The sequence below is a fragment of the Sus scrofa genome, chromosome 9, assembly GCF_054392235.1.
Source record: "Sus scrofa isolate SSC_HxYL_T2T_F1_AM1 chromosome 9, Sscrofa_HxYL_maternal_Yorkshire_Landrace_v2.0, whole genome shotgun sequence".
Lineage (NCBI taxonomy): Eukaryota > Metazoa > Chordata > Mammalia > Artiodactyla > Suidae > Sus > Sus scrofa.
In genome coordinates, this window is record NC_139391.1 from 56672936 (window position 1) to 56691230 (window position 18295).

General features: G+C 46.6%; 1 protein-coding gene across 11 annotated transcripts in view; it reads right to left on the reverse strand.

The window, feature by feature from the left end:
• LOC100516455 (uncharacterized) overlaps positions 1–18295 on the reverse strand; it is a 136574-nt gene that overhangs the window by 74550 nt on the left and 43729 nt on the right. Inside the window, exon 3 of one of the 11 annotated variants that reach the window (XR_014815577.1) lies at positions 16323–16565. The exons of 9 other annotated variants lie outside the window; for them this stretch is intronic. Coding sequence is in view for 1 of the 2 variants with exons in the window: in XM_084976631.1 (XP_084832757.1) it covers positions 16464–16565 (102 nt within the window). In the remaining variant the exon portion in view is untranslated. Of the gene's footprint in view, positions 1–14613; positions 16566–18295 lie in introns of those variants that run through there. One more of the 11 variants, XM_084976631.1, reaches the window with a different exon arrangement.

The window sequence follows — 18295 nt, forward strand, 5'->3', positions numbered from 1 at the left end:
AAAGATAATTTCAACTCCCAACACTACAGTTTTTCCTACTGGAAAAAATAAGTATCTACTAAAGCCCTGGTTTTGTCCTTGGCTCTCAGGTTATAGGTAAAATGATCCCTGCCACTGAGAGGCTTACAAGTATGTTGGGACTCAGCCATGGAGATGAGGCAGGTAGACACACAGAATTGAAGGACGTCAGAGGTGGCAGGAACCTGGAGATCATGAGTCCAACCCCCCACTAAAGAAAAGGAGACTGGGTCCCAAAGAGGCGATGTGACTTCCTCAAGATAAGATGAAATTCCGACTGCACCCTGGTAGGGTGGGTATCAAACTCTCTCATTATATCAGCCACCACTTACCAAAGCAGAAGTACCATATGCTAAGTGCTTTATAATTACATTACTTCATTTGATTCCCTCCAATAGCTTCCTGATGTATAAATCCCATTGTACGGATGGAGAACTATAGTTTAGAGAGAGGTAGGTATGCTTTTCTAGGACCACCCAATGAATAAAGGACAATGCCAGGATCTGAACCCACCTGGGCCACCTGACTTCAGAGCCCATGCTCTGACACAGCCCTTTGTGCACCCCAGTTGCCCTGCTCTGCTCCTCCTGCCTCTGAGTGATAATGCTGCTGCTGCTAGTGATGGAGAAGCCAAGACAAGTGGTGTCAGCCTCCTCTCTCACTGCCTTTCCTGGGGCTGCTTGTTTTGAACCCTAACCTGAATCTCACCATGTCAGAGGTCCTTGAGAGTGCCTGCGCTGGAGAAGGGGAGGGATGTGGTCTTGAGCAGTGAGGGCCTTCATTCTCATACTCCAAAATACCCCAGACTTCCAGAAAGACAGAATCCACGGTATCTGAGTGACCTCAGGCCATGAGGGAGCCCTGAGCACTGTGAAGGCCTGCACGTGGACTTAACCTCTCCTCCGGGCATCTGCAATCAGGTATTTGACTCCAGGGTATTGTATGGACCTGAGAGCTTGGTGTAAGCAGAAAGAGCTGGCTTTGAATTTGTCTCTGTCCCAACCATGTGCCCTTCCCCCCTCCTCCCCTCCCCTCCCACCGCTTCAATGGTCTCAAGTTTTCCTTTCAGTGGTTTCAACGGCCTCAGGAAGACATGCATAAAATGCACACCGGCCTTAGAAAAAGCCCAGTGCAGACACAACAGGAGCAAGAATGGGTGTAATCCAGGAGGACTTCCTTCAGCAGGTAAGTCTGACCAAGGACTTTGAAAGTGCTAGACCCTGATCACCCTGGAAAGCACACAGATGCCAAGGATACCCCAGAGGTCACTGGCAAGTCCCCATCCATCCGGCACCCCTCACGGAAGCACCACATCATCTGAGCTCGGCCTCCTTGGCTCCTACCTCAGGCCTTTGGGGAGAGGTTGACATTAGCCAACAAAGGGATTCTTTGAGAAGCCTGGGAGCCCAGAAGGCAAAGCGTGAGCCAGACTCTCTCTGCCTGCCTGGCTGTTGTGTAAGAGCTGGGGGGCGGGAAAAGAGGAGAGGCTGGGGCAGAGTGGCCCACAGCAGCTGCCTGGTCAGGCTGCGCCTCTCTCCCTGGTTTTCCCTGGGATGAGACAAAAGAGGAATAGAAAGCAGGAAAAGGGTGAGGCCTTAAATAGAAATTAATTAACACAAGTTTTCTTCCTCTTTCTAAAGGTAATCTCTTAATCCTAAGAACTGGGATTCATGTGTGCCCTTGGTCTGTAACCAACAAGGGAAGGAGTCCATCACGTTCAAGGTCTTGCCATGAAATTTACTTTTCTCAATGGCTCTTTGTGTGGCACCCTCCTGTAAAGTGAAATAGGCTTTCTAGGCTCTGACTAAGATGGGACAATCATGGCCAAGCATGGCTGTCACCAGGAAAGCGCTGGTGTGGAAAGACTGGTAACAGCAGGGAACCTGGCCTTCCAGGACTTGAGTTACATGGGGAAGAAGAGGGACAGTAATTGTTTCTCAAGGGCTGTCCAAATAACTCTTCAGTCCATCAATAGAATCTTCTCTATATCCCATTAGGGCTCTACCTTCTCTCTGCCTTCATCAGTCACTACATTAAGGACTGAGAAGTCAGAGGCCTTGACATTAGAAAGTTCTTTTTGAGGGTTTTTTGGGGTTTGTTTGTTTATCTGGGCTCCTTCACAATGAAGATAGGAAAGCCTTTGCTATCCTGGCCTCCATCATTTGGAGATGGGCAGAAGGAAGAAGAATAGGGATGACCGGAAAGGAAACAGGAACAGTCATTTAAGACCAACTGGAAATTGGAAAGCCACCCGCATCCTTTGCCTAAGTAAAGGGACCACCATTCACTCAATTCAAGCCAGACAACCTGGGCATCACAGATCCCTTCCCTCAGCCCCTCTGGTCCACAGTGAGGGATCCAGGCCACATGACCTCTTGCCGGCATTATTGGGATGATCTGCTCTAATGTATCGCTGATCTCCAATAAAACTTGCAAATCACAACCAGAATATTCTTTCTACAACAGAACTCGATCATATACCTTCCCTGCTTTAATTGCTTCCTATTGCTTCCAGAATAATTTCCAAAGCTGGTGGGGGTACTATTTAACTGGGCATGTGCTCCCTTGGTGCTAATGGTGGACCTATGAGGAAAGCTGGCTGTCCTGTGAGCTTTAAGCCTGAGTCCCTGGGATTCCAAGGGTGTGAGAATGGGGGAAGGAGAGCAGCAAATGTGAGGGAGAGGGGAAGGTGAAAGGAAGAATAGTGAGGATGGGAGAGAATGAAGTGACTTGGGACAGAGATGAAGTAGAGCGAATTAAGAAAGAAGCATTTAGCTTGAGGTCCAACCTAAGCTGGACAGTTAAGGAACGGAGCAAATGTGCCAAAAGAGGTTAATGACTCCAAAGTGACAGAGCTGTTAAAATGACAGAGCCGAGATTTGAGTTGTCATCTATGTGACTCTCAGGTCCATGCTTACCAATCATCTGGTCTAAGCCCTTCTTATAACAGATGGAGACAATGAGGCTTTGAGAAATGAAGTGATTTGCCCAAGGACACCAAGATATGCCAACAAAACTGATCCTAGAACCACCAGAACACTCCTTCCAGGCCATTCATGGCTTCCTATCACAATCAGAGAGGAAGGGAGGTGGGTGGAAATATTGAATCACTACAAGGCTCTGAAAAAGCCTCTTCCCTCTGAGCTGGTCACCTCCTTGGTAAACTAGGGAGGGTGTTGACGATGTGACACAGGGAATGTGAGGCACTTGGAAAATACAAATCCCTCTATTAGGAGAGTCCAGGCAATTATTTACTTGTCAATTTAGGAGGGTGGGGCAGGATTAATCTGAGCTCACAGGATCAGGGTGAAAACAAAGGTGTATTATTACTACAATAATGGTAATCATTTATTAATCTGCAGATTCTATGCAGATATTACCCCACCCTCGAGAAGATTACCTGTTGTAACTGGGGATAAGCCAATGGTAGAGGAGGGATGGGAAGGAGGGAGGGAGCTGGCCCAAGGAGGGACAGAAGGTAAAAAACAAACTGGAGCAAGAAAGCAGGCTGCCTGGCTAGGGGTGGGAGGGTGGAAATGGTCTGACCGACAAGAAATTTTATAGAGAGTCCTAAGCTATTTCTATTAGGGAAGATTCTTCAGTGGAACCCAGATTTCTCGTTTTTCTTATTAGGAACTGAAGTCAAGAAATGTTAAGTAAACTGCCTAAGGTCACATAGCTTGTCAGTGATAGAACTTGAACTAGAATATGGGTCTTTTTACACTTAGTTCTGTGCTGGTTCAGTAAGAGTCCACAGGGGTGCTGGAGAATTCAGCACACTGGAGAAGGGAAAGACCAGAAGAAAAGGTGTTCGTTCACTACGATCAAAGGCCCATCTCTGTTTTCCATCTACATCCTTCCTGCAATACCTTTTAAAAATTGTAAGAGGGCCCAAGTGTGAGGAATAGCCTTTAAATCTCCATATCCAGGGCTGCTCCACATCAAACCAGCTTGTAAGAATGACAGAGAGGGAGTTCCCTCAGTGGCTCAGGAGCTAACAATCCTGACCAGGATCCATGAGGATGCAGGTTCCATCCCTGGCCTCGCTCAGTGGGTTAAGGATCCAGAGTGGCCATGAGCTGTGGTGAGGGTTGCAGACATGGCTTGGATCTGGCGTTGCTGTGGCTGTGGTGTAGGCCAGCAGCTGGAGCTCCAGTTTGACCCCTAGCCTGGACACTTCCATATGCTCCTGGTGCGACCCTAAAAAAGGGGGGGGGGCAGAGAAATTGTTGCTCACAGTAAGATTACACCACCAGAGGTTTTTTATTTTTCCAGAAGTGAGAATCCACATAAAGGAAAAAGAAATGAAATCATGAGCAAATGCCCACTAGTAACCATCCTCCCTGCTTGAATCAAGTACCATCAGGCCTCCTATGTACGTGTTCTCGTGGTAACATGCTCTCCTTCCTGGCAGCACTCACCACTGAGATGACTTTACCTGGATGCCTCCCTTGCTGGGCAACACGTGTGGTCAGAGCAGAAAGGCTCTCTGCTCTGATCACCGCTTTGCCTTTGATTCCTGCTATGCAGTTTGACTACATGTGGTGGATTAAGCTGTGGCACCCAGACCCCCTTCAAGGAAGAACCTGCTGCCCATCTGTGGGGACCCCAGCCAGCAGACCGGCGCAGAGAGTGGCATCTCCGAAGGCCATGCCTTTGCGGGGCAGCCCGCATTTGGTGACTGAGTGAAGTAGCAGGTAGTAGATTGAGTGGTGGACCCCAAAAGATACCTCCATGCCCCAACCCCCAGAACCTGTGAATGAGGTCTTTTAAGTTAAGGATCTCAAAAGGAAACCATTTTAGATGTAGAGTGGGCCCCAAATCCAGTGATAGATGTCCTCAGAAGAATGAGGCAGAGGGAGATTTGAGACTGAGAGACACAGAGGAGGAGTCGTGAGAAGGCAGGGGCAGAGGAATGATGCTGCCACAAGTCAAGGAGCACCTGGAGATGCCAGAAGCTGACAGAGGCAGGAAGATGCTCCTCGAGAGCCTTTGGAGGGAGCATGGGCCTGCTGTCAGTCGTCTGGCCTCCAGAACTGTGAGCGGGGTATGGCTGCTGTCATCAATGGCATCCATTTACACAGGGCTCTGAAGGGCCACATCCAGGCCACTGTAGCATGACTCATGATTAGTCCCTGCCCAAGGTCACTGCTGGGGGCCTGAGGTTCCATCAGGCCTGAGTCATGTGCACGCTTTCTTCTGACCAGTCTGCTCGCTTCCTCCTTTGACAAATTTCGATCCCTAATAAGCACCTTACACTCTGAACTCTGTCTCACTGACTGCTTTCAGGGAACCCAGCACGACACACTGCAGAGTACTTGTCAAGTGAATAAATTAAGTAGACAGTGAGCTGCTGGAAGGCAACGTAGGTCTTATTCATGTTTGCAACCTTAAAGCCTAGCACAGTGTTTCATATATAACATGTGTTCGAAAGTATTCCTTAAATGAAAGAACAAATGCGTGAACATATAAACAGACTGAATTGAATGTAGAGATAGAAATGAGTTTTGGTCAAGTACTTCTGTGCATTTTTTGTGAGCCTACACTGAGGGAGGAAGGGAGGGAGGGAGGGAGATAGACTGATTGTAGCTTGCTGTGTCCTGAGCTCAGCTAAGCATTGTCTTCAGGCTCCTGTGAGGGTGGGAGGAGAAAGGACACCAGCTCCATGAAGGACAGTTTTTCTCCTTGGGGGCAACATTTTTGTTCTCACCAAGCTAAGACTCTCCCCATCAACATGCAGAAATAATTTCACCACCCTGCCTCTAGCCATTCTGACATAAATCCCTATGGATAAACATTTTCAGTGTAAAGAGCAAAAATAAAACAGAAGGGACATGTTCCAACAAGGCGGAGGAATGTGGGTAAAGGAGAAAGAATCGCCACTATTTTCAACAGTTGAAAAGTCTCTGGGAAGGAGATGGGGTTTGAGAACGACGTTCCATCACAATGTGTTTCAGAGGATCAGGAGCTTAGCGGTCATCCACGGCAGCACCTTCTTTAATAGATGAAGAGATTGAAGCTCAGAGACAGCAAAGGATTTGCTCAAGTTCCTGCTGCCAGGTGTGCAGTGAAACGAGGTCTTCCCAATAAATCTGAATGGGGCAGCAGAAAGGAAGGAAGGGAGAAGGGCAGGAGGAAGTGGGGAAAGGGTTTTAGCCTGTGTAAGGGGGAGGAAATCATTTGGCTCTGGCCAGCTGCTGGCAAGGTACTAGTTTCTATCATTTATTCCCTGTAACACCTATGTGAGGCAAAGTCTGCTTTCTTCATTTCATCATTTAGGATGATGAACTCAGAAACACTGGGTGAGTTTCCCAAGTAAGGGGTAAAGCTAGGGTTCAAAGTCTAGTCTGTGTGACTTGGAGTTCCTGTCATGGCTCAGTGGTTAACAAATCTGAGGGTGCAGGTTTGATCCCTGTCCTCGCTCAGTGGGTTAAGGAACCAGCATTGCTGTGTGCTGTGGTGTAGGTCACAGACACGCTCGGATCCCATGCTGCTGTGGCTGTGGTGTAGGCCGGCAGCTGTAGTTCCGACTGGACCCCTAGCCTGGCAACATCCATGTGATGCGGGTGTGGCCCTAAAAAGCAAAAAAACAAAACACACTTTTCCAGGATGGCATGTTGCAAGGGAGAAGGTGAGAATAAAGTGGAAAATAGAATGAAGGAATAGAAATAGGTGGGTTACCTGGGAGGAGGGAGAACAGGAGCGGGATTTCAGTAACTCGAGAATCCCCGGAAAGAGCCTTAAAGCTCAGAGAGCTAGTAAAGCAATGGGAGCTGTCTTCTTGTTTTCAAATGTCTAAGGAGAGAGGAGATAAGGCAGCAACGTCTGTGTCTGGAGTTGAGGTAAGAGCCGATGTTAAAGGGAGAACCCCGGGTAGCCAGAGGACCGTGATTATTCCCTTGGGGAGAGAACTATCACTTGGCAGTATTATGAGCATGACCCTGGACCTGGCAAGAAATAGGGAGATGTGGAAACTCTGAAGACCTACAGCCTAAGAGGGAGAGCACACCAGCTGAAGACAGAGCCTTACAAAGACGGCCCTCAAGTTAACCTAAGTCGTGTTGGATTGAGGAGACCTGGTCCTCAGGTGCCTGCCAGAGGAGAGAGGAAAGCTGCTCTAGAGTGAGAGGCTGTCATTCAGAACCTCTACAGTACTTCATATACACTATCTGAATCCAATAAATAATTGCCAGACATATAGAAATGGAACCAAGGGAAAAGGCAGAAAATGGAAATATATGCATAGGTCCTCCAGATAGGAATTACCTGATAGACTTTAAAATAATTATGACTACATTCATGAAAACACATGGGAAGAGAGGAAAACTTACCATAAAAACAGAGTCTTTAAAACTGTCGAATAGAATTCTAAAACTGAAAAATACAATAATAGAAATCATGAAATCAATAAACGGTTTAAAGAGCAGATTGGATACAGCTGAAGAGAGGATTGGGGTGCTTGAAGACAGAAGGAACTAGAGACAGAATAGACTTGTGCTCAGATGTTTAAAAATATGGGAAATACAGAAAATAACAGACACATGAAATATTACGATGTTTAAGTATATGTATAACTGGAGTCTCTGAGGGGGAGAAAAGACAGAAGGCACAGAAAAAGAATTTTTGGCCATGTTCATGGCATGCAGAAATTCCTGAGGCTAGGGGCTGAAACCGAGCCACTGCAGTGACAATGCCAAGTCCTTAATCACTAGGCCACCAGGGAACTCCCATACAGAAGAATATTTTGAGATAATGACCAAGAATTAAAAAAAAAAAACTTTAAAAACATCAAAAGATACTAAATAAAAAAGGGATAAATACAAAGAAAAACCACACTTAAGCACATTTAGTTAAAAGTAAAATTACTGAAAACCAACAATTAAAAAGAAAATATTAAAAATATCCAGAGGAAAATAAAGACCCCTTCAAGAAAAGAGCAAAACTAAGGCTGACAGCTGACTTAGCTCATACAAGAGCAGCCAAAAGAAAATGAAACTGTGGAAAACATCTTTGAAGTACCTAAAGGAAAAAAGGGTTACTGAAAGAAAAAATCCAGAAGACATCTTTAAAGTACCAAGAGAAAACAACAAAAAAAAACCCCTGTCAACTAGGAATTATTTACACAGTTAAAATAGTCTTCAAAACTGAAGGCAAAATAGCATTTACAAAGAAAAACTGAGAAAATTTGTAGCTGGAAGAGTTTTACTAAAAGAAATTCTAAAAGAAGTCTGTAGGTGAAGAAAAATGGTCCCAGATGAAAACAAAAAAATGAAGGAAGGAATAAAGAACAATGTAAACCATAAGTATGTGAACACATTTAAATTAATATAGATAAAGCAATAACAATCATTTCTCATTAAGTGTGAAATAGATAAAGAATTTAAATGCATGACTATAACTTTTAAAAAGTAAGAGGAGGGTAAAATGAATTAAAGTATTTTAAGATTATAGCATTGTTTGGGAAAAAGCCAAAATAATAATTAATGTAGGCTCCAATGACTCCAAAATGCATCTTGTAATCTCAACACTAACCACTAAAAAATGGTAAAAGGATATAGAACTAACAAGTTATTAGAGGGTTAAAGTACAGCAAAAAAATTGAATAATCTAAAATAAGGCCAAAGAAGGAGAAAAAAAGGAACACAGAACAGAGAGGACAAATGGAAAATAAATAGTAAGACAGTTCATATAATTGTATATATTAAACATAACCGTCAAACAGTCAAATAGACAGAGAGATTGATAGGCTGTATTCCAAACAAAATAGTCATATGCTGTTTATAAGAGACAAGGACACAGAAAGTTTAAAGTAGGAGACTTTAACATACCTCAATAGAACAAGCAGACACAATAATCAATACAGTTAGAGAATATTTGAACAATATGATTAATAAACTCGATATAACTGACATACACAAAACTCTAAACCCCCAAACCTTAGGACATACCTTCTTTTCAAAGGAAATAGAAAATTTGGTAAACAGACCCTATTCTGAGCCATAAAGAACTACTGGTAAATTTCAAAGGATTGAAACATTTGGTGAATATTCTGCCCAGAGCAGGATTAAGCTAAAAAGCTACCAAAAAAAAAGCTGCAAAAAAAGAAAAAATTAGAAAATCTGCAAATGTTTGAAACTCTTCCCTTCGGGAAAGAGGTGGGTAGTAAGAGGAGGGGTTGGGGGGCTTCGGGGTTCTGGTCATGTTCTATTTCTTGATCTATTTCCTGACTGGTTACACTGATGTGTTCATCTTACGCATTGAGCTGAAACTTATGACTTGCTTACTTTTCTCTATGTACATAATGCATAATAAAAAGTTCACATACAAACAAAATGGGACTGGGAATGGTAGACTTGGGACAAGAAAATGATGGAAAGAAAGTTAAGAGAAGGTTTAAAATCTACTGATTTTGAAATTGTAGTGGAAGGAATCCTGCTCAGCAATCAGAAAAGCTGAGCTCTCCTCTGCATGATGGTGAATAATCATAACTTTGCTCTGGCCGCTGTTTCCTCATGAGTATAATGATCACATAGGCCCAGGTCTGACCCGTGATTTTATCACAGACTTCATGTGCATGCTAAGTGGAAAAGCCTTGGTCCCTCCGGCTACAATCTATGCTCACATATCACTCCTCGCTATTTGTAACATCATTCTCTCAAAGAGAGGACATTGCAATCCTGTCTTAGCAATACCTTACTTGCCAGTGACAAGGACGTGACAGGACTTCATCAGCACTCCAGTATCCTACTTTGGGTCTTCAGAGTCTCCCTCCCTCTGGAAAAGTATCTTGACCATTTACCATTAACCAGCTTTGCCTACTGGTAAGCAGCTATTTTTCATCCTCCTCACCAGCTTGCTTTCTGTACTGGGTCCTGGAAAAACCTGGGACAGGGTGTGTGTGTGTTGGAAAAACCTGGGACAGGGTGTGTGTGTGTGTGTGTGTGTGTGTGTGTGTGTGTGTGTGTGTGTGTGTTTTCCCGCACCTGAACAATTCAGTACTAAAGCCATCAGGAAAAGCTGAACAGGGTAGGCATCTGTGCAGTGACTTGGGCAGGGGTGAGGGGGCCATAGTGGCCCAGGGCCGAGCTGGAGCCCGAGCAAGATAAGGAGGTGCCCATGTGGGGAAGGGGTGACCCGGCACAGAATGTCAGCATCTGAGGCAGGTGGGAAGAATATCTGCCTGGGAGGGGGAGAAGGGACAGCAACTGGAGGTGGGTTACACACAGAGGGATTGGCCAAATAAGTAAATATATTAAGTATAATAGGAGATGGGTTTTTCATGGTTGGAAAAGGCAAGTAAAAATAAAAGGGAAGGGAGGAAAAGAGAATAAACCCTGCGATGTCAGATTGAAATGGGGGTATTGGTATGAATTCATGGTTGTCAATGTATAGATTGATGTATAGATTGATAAATACAGGTGTGTGTGTGTGTGTGTGTGTGTGTGTGTGTGTGTGTGTGTATGTGAAATAGGGGTATCGGCATGAATTCATGGTTGTCAATGTATAGATTGATGTAGAAATAAATACAGGTGTGTGTGTGTGTGTGTGTGTGTCCACTCTGTCCACAGAGAGGGTAAAAGGGTCTGGGAAAAATGACATGTGAAAGCAATGAGCACACTTAGCACCCAGAACTTGGTTTCTAAACACCACACATCAGTAAAAGAAACTAGGGCTCCTTGAAGAAACACATGACTCCTGGGATAGGGCTGGGAAAGCACAAGATGAGCTTGGAACACCTTGTTATGCCAGAAAGTGTCCAGTGATTAATGGGGACATGTCAAAAGGACACAGAAGCCTGCCTGAAATGGTCCACAAATCTGGGATAACTTGAGCATAAAATAAATAACAGTAACATGTTTAACCTAGTGGGGAAAAGGGAAAAGCCTGTATCCAAACTGATATAGATAAATAAGTAAATTTAAAGTTTAATGAGGAATGGGATATTTACAGTCTCAAAATCTTCCCCTCCTCTCAAATTATTTATTTTGTACAATGTGCAAAAGAGTGCATTTACAGTGGAGAAGACTGGCAGATACCACCCTACTCAAATGCTCAAAAGGCAACCATCAGTGAGGGGTCGTATTTAAACTGTGCATCACCACCTAGGATATAACAAGAACCCACAGCATCTTACTCTGATATTCCTGTCAGATATACATAACATGAACCCAATCAAGAGGAGACATCAGGAGTTCCCATTGCGGCTCAGTGGGTTATGACCCCAACTAGTATCCATGAGGATGCAGGTTCAATCCTTGGCCTTGCTCAGTAGGTTAAAGATCCAGCGTTGCTGTGAGCTGTGGTGTAGGCCCGCAGCTGCAGCTCTGATTCGACCCCTAGCCTGGGAACTTCCATGTGCCTTGGGTGTAGCCCTAAAAAGCAAAAGCAAAACAAAAAACAAAAAAACAAACAAACAAAAAAGCAAGAGGAGACATTTGACAAACCCAAACTGAGGGGTTTTCTAGAAAAAGACTGGCCTATAATCTTCCAAAATGTCAAGGTCACAAAAGTCTAAGGAAAACTGAGGAAATGTTCCAGATTAAAGAGGGATGAAAAGGTCTGACAACTAAATGCAATGTGGGATCCTAGATTGGATCATTTCTCTATAAAGGGCATTATTGGGACAGTTGTTGAAACTGGAAATGATGCGCAGGGATCAGATGGCCTCTGTTGCAATGCAGCAATGTTAATTTCTTGATTCTGGTTGTGGAGTTGTAGTTATATGGGGGATACCCTCGATTACAGAAAATTCTAAAGAACCAGGGGGCAATGGGCCTCAGGTCTGTGTTCTCAGATGATTTAGGGCAAAAATCTCGTTAGGTGGTACTTGGAGCAATTTGAGGAACTGTTTCAAGAGAGCAGCACTGGGATGCATCATGTATCTCCGTGTGTCTTCAGAGCACATTCCTTGGGCATCTGCTCCAAGCTGGGTCCCAGGAATGCAAGGAGAGAATCTCTGCTGGAGGAGATCACGGCATCTGAGCAGGAATGTCTTCTCTTCACATGCGTTCACCTAATCCTGGTTAAGCACCTACCCTGGAGCTAAATACACCAGCTTCTCTCAAGAAGCCAGTAGATTAATATTTCTGGTGGACCAGGCCCTTCCATGCTATGAAAGGCTTCATATTTGGATAAACTAGGTTGCATTTCTAGCTTCACCATTTGACAGCTTTGGAATCTTGAATAAATTAGTGAACTGCTCTGAGCCTCAGTGTGCTTGTCTACCAAAAAAAGGTGTTAATTCCTTCTCCACAGGATGTGCATGACCATTTAAATATGTAGACATATTTTACACCAGTGCTTTTTGGTGGTGGCCTTATGTCCTGGGTCGTGCAGACTTTGGGGTCTGGCTAGGAACCACGTCTGCGTCGCTCGATGATGGGCTTAATTCCTGATGGAACCCCGTATTGGCTTATCATAGTTGCTGCTTTACAGGAAAAGCTTTCCCCCAGCCAGGGTTTCATTCCAAATGGATTTGGGACCAGAAACTCAAGGTGTGAGGGGAGGAGGGGGCCGAGTGGAAGGTGCCTTTTCCTTCACAACCTGGATTTTTGGTTTACTAGTAAGCAGTGGGATGGTGCGGGTGAAACAGCGCTATGGGTCTGATGCCAACCCCCGGACAGGCAGGTGCAACAGTGTTCTTTACTCACTGAGGTAGGTCTTCAGGGTCCAGGCGGGGACTGAATAGCTCTTTGGCACCACCTCAAAACCCTCTGGGCCTCACCCCTTAATCCAGCCACGGCTGTGTTCAGAGTTCCAGGCTGAATGGATGGATTTTGCACAGGGATAATCTGACAGGATCTCACCTTGGGCTGGGCCCAGGACCTCCTGCTACCTGCTCCCCACACACATTGGTGACCTGGAGTGGGTGTATGGGGTTAAGCCTATTGGACCAATGCACATGGGAGCAGGTGGAGAACACATCTCTTTTGTCTCCTGGGTGGGCTGTTTGGAGACATCCACTCGGGCTTCTCAGGACTCAGCATGTTGTGCTCCAGGCCCCGCAACCCCCAAAGCCCCTCTGCCCATTGTCAGACAATCGCTCCAGCTTGCTGACTCATATTCCCAACCCTCCATGCCAGCTTTGGCCTCAGGCCCTACTTGGGGAGCACCCCAGGCTGAGATGGGCTGAGCTCTGTTTCTGGGCAGTGTGGGTATGGGAGGGGGCCTGCGGACCACCTAGAACCCTTGCTGCAGCACTTTGGGAACAGGAGGGTCTTTGGAACAGTCCCTGCCCTCTCCTCTGAAGGCAAAATGTTGTTGGTAAGCAGACCGTTCTCCAGAGGGCCTCCTGCCAGACTGGCACCTCCAGCCCCACCCCTGGAGCTCTTACTGGCCAAAACGGCTACAGGAGGCCACATACTGGAGGTTGTTTTAAACCAGCCAGCCATCTGGAGACATGGGTCTGTACTGGGAATGTTTAACTTAATTACATGTACACCTGATGTTTTAAATCACCTGTCTCAGGGAGGGTCCTGATCAGCTTGGTCTCCCCAGCAGTTGCTCATTCGAGGCCCCAACTAATGACGTTTGTGAAGGGCAGACACTGGATCTCAGAAGTGTGATGTGCTGGCCCTGTTATAAGACTGTATATTCTTTGAGTCCAAATGCACCTGGCTTTGAGCACCAGGCCCATTAGGATGGTGGCAGGTGCCTCTCGGTCACTGTGGGCAGCACAGCGTGGCAGCGAAGAGCCCCGATTCTGGGCTTGCCCGAAGGCTGCCTGTTTGCTCTGAATTCCAGCTCTGCCACTTAGAAGCACTATGACCTTGGGCAAATCCCTTAGCCTCTCTTTACTATGATTTGTCTTGTAAAGTGGGGATGATAATAGTAAATATGTAATAAGAATAAATGCTTCACTGGCTTTTTTTTTTTTTTTTCCTTTTAGGGCTGCACCTGCTACGTTTGGAAGTTCTCAGGCTAAGGATCGAAAGAGAGCTCTAGCTGCCTACACCACAGCCACTGCCACACAGGATTTGAGCCACATATGCGACCTACACCTCAGCTCACAACAATGCGGGATCCTTAACCCACTGATCAAGGCCAGGGATTGAACCCGCATCTTCATGGATACTAGTCAGGTTTGTTACTGCTGAGCCACAACAGGAACTCCTTCATCGGCTTCTTGTGAGGATTAAATGAGCACATGCAAGGAGAGGACCTTAGAACACTGCCTGGTGACCTAACCACATTAACTAGGGAAAGGTAGGTCAAGGCTAGATGCAGATAAAGAGACAAAAACTGCAAAGAATTTACAGTTTTGTTGTCTTTACAGCTCCCTGTACCCAAGCACACAGCATACCATGCAGGGCCACTGAGGGAATCACCAGGGCATGAGGCTGGAGGGTGGGGGACCTATGGGCAAGAGCTTTTGAGGGAAGGGACAGGCAAGCAGTCCCAGGATTGGGTGGTCTGAATAGTTCCCATGAGCTCTGAGGCACAGGGCTGTCCCTGGTTGGCTAGTACCTGGCCCTGGGTGATCAGTGGGGGTGTAACAGTGGCCTAAGTGTAAGAGCCTTAACTGGCTGCTCAAAAAGGGGAACTGACCTCTGAAGCCCTGACCTCTCAGGGCTTCAGAGCCAAGTCAGGATAACATTTTTTTTTTGGTCTTTTGTCTTTTCAGGGCCGCACCCACAGCATGTGGCGGTTCCCAGGCTAGGGGTCGAATTAACACCACAGCCACAGCAACACCGGATCCTTAACCCACTGAGAAAGGCCAGGGATCAAACCCACAACCTCATGGTTCCTAGTCGGATTCATTAACCACTGAACCATGACGGGAACTGCCCCAGGATACCATTTTTTAAGAGCTATATAATATGGGCACATGGAAATTTCTCAGTAATTGTCAATCCTTATAAGCAGGGGCAGAGGTCAGTAGGGAAGCTCTCACACTCCCCAACCCCTGCCCAGTGCTGCACGAGAAGTTTAGGAGCATCACATGACACCAAAGAAAGGAAGGGCCTGTTTCTCATCCCAGCATCATACAGGTTTCCATGGCTGCTGTAACAAACTGCCCCAGCACTTAAAAAAACACAAACGATGACCTTGAGGTTCTGAAATCAGCCACCTGAAAACGGGTCTCCCTGGGCTAAAATCAATGTGTCAGCAGGGCTGCATTCTTTCTGGAGGCCCCCCGGGTGAAATCACTTCCCTCGCTTCTCTAGCCGCTGGAAGCTGCCTGCATTCCTTGGTGCGTGGCCCTCCATCTTCAAAGCCAGTGGCATAGTGTCTTCAACTCTCTCTGTGACTGTAAATCTCCAGCCTGGGTCTTTCACTTTCAAGGACCCTGTGATTATCTTGGGTCTAGCTGGATAATCCAGGAATATCTTCCTATCTCAAGGGTCCTTAACTTGATCTGCAAAGTCCCTTTTGCCGTGTAAAGTAATAGAGGTACAGGTGGCACGGATTAGGATGTGGGCATCGCTCTGCCTACCTGACACTCACCACGAGCTCTTCATCATATATGCCTACATGGTGTCTTGAAGTCAGGTGTTCCTGCAGCCTCCCCACCACGACTGGGCCTGAGAATCTTCATGGAAGCGGGAGCTCTGAGCCTCCCTGGTGCATCTGAAGCCCTTTGCCTCTGAGGTCCCCCTACCCCACAGGTCTCCTCTGCTTGCAGGTCTTAGAATTTCATCTGCTTCCCAGCCCTGGGGACCCTCACCGCATCTCACAGCTTTTGTCTTTCTCCTCATCCTTTCCAGCCAAGTCATCCAAGAAGTTTCTCTGGCTTTTGGAAGATAACAGACAGGAACTGGAAAGTCTGCTTTGACTTAGCAATAGGAGTTTTCCCAGAAGTCAGGGAGACCCAGCAGAAATAAGTTTTCCTGCCCACCTTCACTGGTGCCCCTTGTTTTAATGTTTGTCTTCCTTCTGAGACTGAACCTCTGGACAGAAGTGTCTGCACCCCAGACCTGGCAGAGTAAGATGCTCAAGAGACAGATCCTTGGGTGCCTTCAGCTCAAACAACCTACACTCTTCTTCTATGCTATTATCACCATCTCTCCTCTAGAAGGAAAAGCCCCCTAGCTGGCTGTAATTTTGTCTCTCAGAGGCTCTGTGAGTGAATAAAAGTTCCCTTCTCTGACCCAGAGAGCTTGTGTCAGGATGAATACATAAACACAGGAACAAAAACATAACAAAAGTTAGCTGCCCAAAACCTCTGTTGTCTGCTTTTCCAGAGCTGTCTGTCTGCAATAACAACGATGATATTATTACTAATTATAATAGCCACATTTACTGAGTGCTTACTTTCTTCCCCCTCCAGGACTAAAGGCTGTGATATACCCAAAGTCGCACACCTGGCCAGCAGGAGAGCCAAGGAGAAGGGGTGCCTTTGCCAGGGTGATGGTGCGTTCAGCTGGCTGCTTTACGCAGAGCAAGGCAGCGATGGCTACCCTGGACAAAGCGCAGACTTCCTAGTTGCAGGGAAGGGTGCCAGGTCACAGATGGAGGAAGTCGACAGAATGGGAGCTTTCTCTGTGGGACCTCATTCCCCACTGGCTAAGCTGATGGCTTTCCCATTTTCTTGCCATGGGATTCTCCTGCAATGAGACAAATTACTTTGTCAACCCTCCCTTTGCCAGCAGCTGAAGATGCCAAGCTCGCCAGACGATCTCCTGCTGCCTCCCCTCTGCTCCGGCCAGTTGCAGGCTAAAGTCCCATTAGCAAGAGCCATATGCGCAGAACCGGACTCCCAGTGTGGGGCCACGGAGGGACTTCAGAGTGGCCTCGAGGTGAGCGAGCGGGGTGTGACAGAAAGAGAGGAGACAGCAGGGAGCACCCTCCCCCCACTTGCTGCTTCTCTGCTCCTTCCCCTTGCTCCCTAAAACGTCAGGAGCTGAGCTCAGAAAGCATTTGTTAAGCCCAGGACCCTGTGCTGGGCAGCTACTGTGCCAGCCCAGACAGTACCCACACCTGCCTCTGCACACAGGCCTTCTCCCTTCCTTAACACCATCCCAAATCGTACAGGACCCTCTGGGGTCACAGCCCCCTGTGGAGCTCTTCCATCTCTGAATTCTCTAACAGTTTACCTCGGGCACAGAGACTAACAGACGTGGAACTTCACACACTAGATTCAATGCGTGCAGGACTGAGTGAGTACTTGAGCAGAGCTGTGGCAGGTGTCAGTGATGGGGCAGGAAGCAAGACTCAGCCCCCCCCCCACAGGGCTTATACTCTAGCATGAAAGACAAATTAAACAAGGAAATACAAGTATAAGCATAGGGACAAGGGAGGGAAGGGCTGCTCAGGTGCAGAGAACAAAGGAACTTATCTGAATCACAGGATCCAAGGAAAGCCTGCCGGATTCTGAATTCTCTAGCTCTTCAGTCATTTGGTGCATGGCAGTCCAGTCTCCACTATAAACTGCGGATGCTTCAAGACTGAGAGCCATACATGATGTAGCCCTAAAGTTCTCCATGATCATTAGTTTGTGTGAAACCATCAGAAAACCAGAAAGACGGCTACTGTAAGCGGCACCTACAAGGCTGGCACACCCGCCCCACTGGCCACGTGCAGTCCCATGTTCCACTGACAGCACCCAAGGACACTTGAGGAGATCTGTGGGCTTCACGAGGAAGGAAATATACATGAATTGCATAAATGTTGCAGCCCCAATTCCCTTGCCTTGCTTCCTGCCTTAGTTTCCTCTCTTTGAGCCACCCTGGCTTTGGCCTAGAAGAATTCCTAACCCCCAGGAAAAGGCAAACATGGATCTTGCACAAACCTACATTAAGATCACTCAGTAGAAAAGCACCAGGACCCTGAACTCAAGAGCCTGAGCAGAAGGCAGAAATACTGACTTTCTCCCTGAAATGCCCACAAGTAATTCACTTTAATAAAATTCATTTCATTCAATGTTTATGCAACTAAACTTTGTGCTCAGAGGTGTGTAGGCACTGGGATGGGACACAGGTGGCTGGGATGTGGTGAGCCCCTCAAGGAGCATACAGGTGAGTCAGGGAGGGAGTCCATGACAGTTTCTGGTGAGTGGACATCACCCAGTGCCAGGCGCCCAGGGCCTCGTGTCTGCTGGCTTCCCCCTCACCCCATCCTTCAGGTAAGGCTTTAGTGTTCCCATTTTTAGGGTGAGGAAACAAGCTTTGAGATTTTTAACCTGCCCAAAGCCACAGCAAGCTAGTTACAGAGGCAGGATGAACCCAGCTTCTTTGTTTACCTCCTAGGTCTGTATTTTTTTTTCACTAATGCCTGCTGGACACAAATCAAAATGGACTTTTTTTCATTTGATAAAGCAGAATGATATAAGTGCTCT